Genomic DNA, 5,037 nt, shown 5'->3' on the forward strand with positions numbered 1-5,037 from the left:
GTCTCTCTGCCTTTCACACCGCCCTGTGTGACCACACGGACACGATGTTGGCTTTGCCTCGCTCTGCTGAGTCGGGAAAGCTGTAGCTAGATATGCAGATCGCATCGAGGAGCCTGTGTGTGGCGGGAGCGGGTGGAACGTGCCATTCCAGTTCAACAGCTCTCACTCCCCGAGACCCCTGGCTGGGAAAATTACCCAGCTTGAAATGCTAAGAGTGAGGAAGGACTCTTGGATGGGTCGGAGGGACAGGACCACGTTGCTGGAGCGTGACTGACCCTGTGGAGGAATAGATCGATAATGGGTTGTCCTGGGCCGAGCTGGAGGTATAAGGGTTGTCCTGGGCCGGGCTGGAGGTACAATGCTTGTGCTGGTCCTAAATTCTGTGAAGAAAAGCCTATGTCACCTACTACAGCACTACTCCATTTGGCTGCAACCACAGCTACTTTCTCAAACATCCGAAAGTCACCTTTTACCTGGTGACCTCCTAAAGGAGCGAAAGGGTGTGTTGACAAAACCGAAATTTTATTAACACCTGCCCCAAAATGTTTTAGATCGTTATGCAAGCCTGCGAGTGCCAGGCATTTCTGGTGGAGTGGCAAGCTGTGAAATGCAGGGGTCAGCTCTAAAGTTTCTGTTCCTAAAGTGTGTGTCTCTCTGAGCATCTGCCACCACAAACGGGGAGGGAGAGGGGAAAAAAGGTCACCTTTTGCCTATCCCAAGCTCCTGGGGGCTGTGTACTGGTAAATAACTGTTCCCCTGACCGAGCTGAAACTAGCTTGACTTAATGTTTGCACAGGACTTCAGAAAACCTAGGCGGGTGTGCGCTTCCCTCGTGCCTTTAGTGGCTGCTTCTTCAGTGCTCCCAGCTCATCTGTCTAAAATTAGCCGGGTCCAGCTCGTGTGTGAGATAATAAGTGTGATGTTCTCGCTGCAGGACGAGTCTTGGCCGCCGCTGCGGATTTCAGCAATGACAGACCCCTCTGCGGGGAGGGGGAGGATGTATGTGCGTGGAGTTTGTTTTTAATGAAAGACAATTTAAACGTTTCTGAGGAAAATTCTGAAATAACTGACATTCGTGGCCCAATTCTGATGGTGTTGCAGTTAAAAAAAACCCCCAAACTTATTGTCTCAGAGTTTGTAAAGCAAAAGAAACAACCTAAATCATCAGGATCCCTCCCTCTCAAATCAACCAACCAGACTCTTTAAGGCACAGGGCAGCTCAAATGTCTGTTAATGCCAAGAGTGTTTCTTAAACACTGCAGCTGCAACTGTAATAAGCTTAATCCATTCAATTACTTTTGATTGCTTTGAGATCCAAACAAGCCATCCCCTTATCTAGCCTCATTAAACCCTCAGAGATATAGTAATAAGATAATTCAGAGATAAAACGAGACAAAGTGAAGCACATGTCCTACAAATGGACTTTTCTTTTCCCGCCAGCCAGTCTGTAGGCAAGTTAAATTCTCTCTAACTGTGTTGTTTTGCTGCTGTGATTGGAAACTGAGGGTATCTTGTCTGAACTATAAAAAAAAACCAACAAAGCCTCAGCTTTACTCGGTTGATCCAGATCTGCAATTCGCACCTCGGTGGCAGTGGGCAGAGGCACGATTTGCTCTGTGGGAGGTGGAGGAGCTTGCTTATTGTGGCAGATATTGTAGGTTATGTCAAAACACACATTCCAAACTGGGGCATCCGAGTTTGCTGGGTGTGCACATTTCCCCTTGCCCTTTAACTCTCTCCCCTCCTTCTTCCTGCTCTCAGTGAGCTTATTCCCTACAGAAATACGATCTGACATAGAAAGGTTTTGAGTCGAATGTGAGCCGTTTCACGTCGGTGGCTTAAAATGTAGGCTGCTTCCATTCACAGATAATGTGACAGTGTTTTTTTCTCTCTAACAACTAACTTGAAGCGGAAGCGAAGTTTGAAACTTTGCAGCTCTGGAAAGAACTCCTGCTGTGTTTTGAGGCTGGAAAAATATCTTGATAGTCAAGAAATGGGCTGAAAAGCCACACTGGGGCATATTCAGCAGCACCTGTTAGGGCGTCCTGTTCCCTGTTACTAGGTGATGTTAGCATAGATGATCCTGGTGCCGGGGCAATTTGCAGGAAAAATGCTAATGTCTCTTTGAAATGCACACAAGCAAATCCTCCTCTACCACTTCCTTCACCTCGGGGAAAGGTGGAACCTGCAAACACGGCAAATTCAGATGTCCTGGTTCTCCATTTGCTTTTTGATGTAATCCTCCGCATTCTACAATTTCCGCTTCGGTAAGTGCCTCCACCCTGGGATTGCAAATACCAAACAGTGGGCTTGGGCCTCTTGGGAGAGAGGTGGGGCCTGCTGATCCGAAGTGAGCCTGAGAAGCTTAGGAAGGAGGTTTGTTGGGGCAAGACATACGGAGTCTGGAGGCTGCGCGACTCCCATGAGGTTTCCCTGGGGCTGAAAAGCCCTGATTCCATGTCTCTGTCTGATGGGCTGAGAAAATGCTTCTCTTCTCCGGCTTTTGGGAGCTGCTGCCTCATTCCTAACAGACAGCCAGGACAGGCCTGCTATGTACATTTATGTCTTTCTCTTGCCCTCCCATGGCACCTTCAATATAGCTGTATTCCCTTTCTTGTCTTATGTGAATGCCTTTCGGTCCTCTTTGCGGACTTTCTTCATTTCGTACAGATTCCTTTCCTTCAAACCCTGTGGTTCTGCTTATTGCCAGGTCTTTCCCCTCCTTGAGAAGATGATTCTATCTTTTCCTAAAAATCTCTTGGCCCTTACCCTGAAACCTTTGGGGCACGACTTGATCTTCAAGATAACCCATCTACAGGTGATCAGTGCCCCCCGAAAATGCTACTTTGGGAAGATCCTTTGGGAAGGACCTTTTGCCTCGCTGGGAAGTGGAGGTTGAGGTGGGACCAGCAGCAGAACTGAGCTCTGATGCGTCCCAGAACTGCACAGAGCCCCACAAATCCATCGCAGCACCTTACCTGGCAGAATCTGACCTGGGATGTTCCTTCAAGAGGGCTGTTCCTGAAGAATTTTGAGCAGCTCACTCCATCATGGCCTCGACGGTGCAGAGCTCTGGAGCCCCTCCTCGTTTCCCCCCTCCCCTCCAGCTGTCGGCTCATTTTGCGCGGTGAGCCATGCTGCTCAGGGCTCTTCTCTCGCCCGCTTTGGCAATTTTGAAAGCAGTTTGGGCTGAGCCTCAACCTGTACGACTCCTTCACTGCTAAAACTTGTATTGAAAGCCACTTCAAGGAGTGCTTTGTTCCTGGTCCTGCTCTTTAATGAAGTATTGGAATCTGTTAGTAAATAAACTGAGTCAAGTGTCAGCGTTGTTGATGCAGCAGGAAGGGAGGATGGCTGAAGTCAGTTTTGAATAGCAATTAAAACGTCTGACTTCACAGCAAGTGAATAAATACTCCGGTCTTTTTTATTTTTACTGAAGAAAGACTGATTTTTTTTTTTGGTGGTGGTGGTAGATATGGGAGAATCAGGATTTACACCTAAATACAGCCTTTTCTTTAGTGTATCTGCCTGCCAAACAGTGGGACGGCCTGGCTGTGTGCTTAGGACGCTAAAGACGTATTCTTGAAGACGTTTTGTTGGCTCATAATTCTTATAATGTTGGGAAATGGGGAATAATACTTCTTACACAGTAGGTATATATATCTTTTTTTTCCTTCTCTCCAGCTACTTTTACAGAAAAAATAGAAACTTGGTAAAACTAGCATAGTTTCCATGTAGTCGCTAAGATACTTAATTTTAGAATTAATTGATTCTGATAACTTGTACCGCAGTGCCAAAGTGTCAGGCAAAGGAGACATTTTCTCCAGCTCTCAAGCAGAGCTGCTTGGTGCAATCATCCTGTTCTTCAGGGGTTTAAACTAAGTTTCTGCCTTTCACATTAGCTGTTAATTAAGAAAAGCCCGGACGAGCAGAACAGGGTCTCTTTTGGCCAATTTCCAGCTGATTTGTCAACCCTGAGTTGACTTCACATTTTGAGGAACTACTCAGAAAGTGGTGCTGGGGGAGCAGTTCTGTATTCCCTGTCAGGAGCGGGTTTATCGCTTCAGCACGCTTGGGCTGCTGGAGTTGAGCCGGAGGCGGGCGCTGTGCGAGACTCTCGGGCCGTGAGCAGACATGTCCTGCCTGATACGTTACTTTTTAAAAATGGCTTTGACTACGGTAATCGTGATCTGAACTGAGGGGTTTTGGTTTGGTTTGGTTTGGTTTGTAACTCGTACTGCACAATAAATTGGTTTATTCTTTTAGAATTACGGTCGTATGAATGCCATAATCACTTTTGGAGCATGCGTGCTGCTGGCACGAGGACTGGAGGAACCACAGAGCGCTGGGGCTTGGAGGCACATCCCTCCCCAGTCTGGTACTTACCTTTGGGATGGAGCTCTGCTCTACCTTCTAACCACTGCTTGTCTTCCAGGGATGGTGTCGGAAGGGGCAGAGACGAGAAAAGAAGCAACTGACACAGATGAGTCGAAACCAGTGAGCAAAGTCAGTGCCTCAGAGGAAACCTCGACAGCCGTTAGTCCCCCGTCATCCCCAGCTCCTGGGATTGCCTGGGGTGGTCGGTCTGCACCCACCATAGTCAAGGATGTGAACCCCGAAGTGCTCAGGAGCGGAGTTGCCTGCCTGCCCGGTGAGTGGCTGAGCCAGAACGTGTCTGGGAAGCGTGGGTTGTAGGAGAGCGAGGTTGATGAGCTGCTGTTTGCAGCGCTGCCGACTGGCGCCGGTTCCGTTTCATTTTACCCCAAACCTCTCCAGAAGCAACGCTTCTCGAATCCTCTGAAGTTTCTGGATGGGAAGGACAAGAAGTTGAACTTGCCTCTCCTAAGTTGCTCCCAGAAATCTCCAGATGGTAACCAAGTGCCTGTGAGTCAGAAATGCCAAATCCCTGTGCTCATGCTGGTAGTTCAAAAAGAGAAGAGTGAGGGTGCAGCTAATGATGGGCTGGTGGGCCTGACATCAGCCCTGGTCGAAACAACAGGGGCTTGATTCACTTGGTAGATAATTAAAGGATAGGAC

The 5,037-nt window shown here is 48.1% G+C and overlaps 1 protein-coding gene across 1 annotated transcript in view; it reads left to right on the top strand.

Annotated features, from left to right (window-relative positions):
* Positions 1-4,651, top strand: part of LOC104277667 — a gene marked incomplete at both ends in the record, with an annotated part of 7,537 nt that extends 2,886 nt beyond the window's left edge. Inside the window, one exon of the mRNA XM_009874373.1 lies at positions 4,436-4,651. Coding sequence (XP_009872675.1) covers positions 4,436-4,651 — 216 coding nt within the window. The remainder of the gene's footprint in view (positions 1-4,435) is intronic.
* Between the last annotated feature and the right edge of the window lie 386 nt (positions 4,652-5,037).

This window comes from Apaloderma vittatum, unplaced genomic scaffold (assembly GCF_000703405.1).
Source record: "Apaloderma vittatum isolate BGI_N311 unplaced genomic scaffold, ASM70340v1 scaffold16698, whole genome shotgun sequence".
NCBI classification, from domain to species: Eukaryota; Metazoa; Chordata; class Aves; order Trogoniformes; family Trogonidae; genus Apaloderma; species Apaloderma vittatum.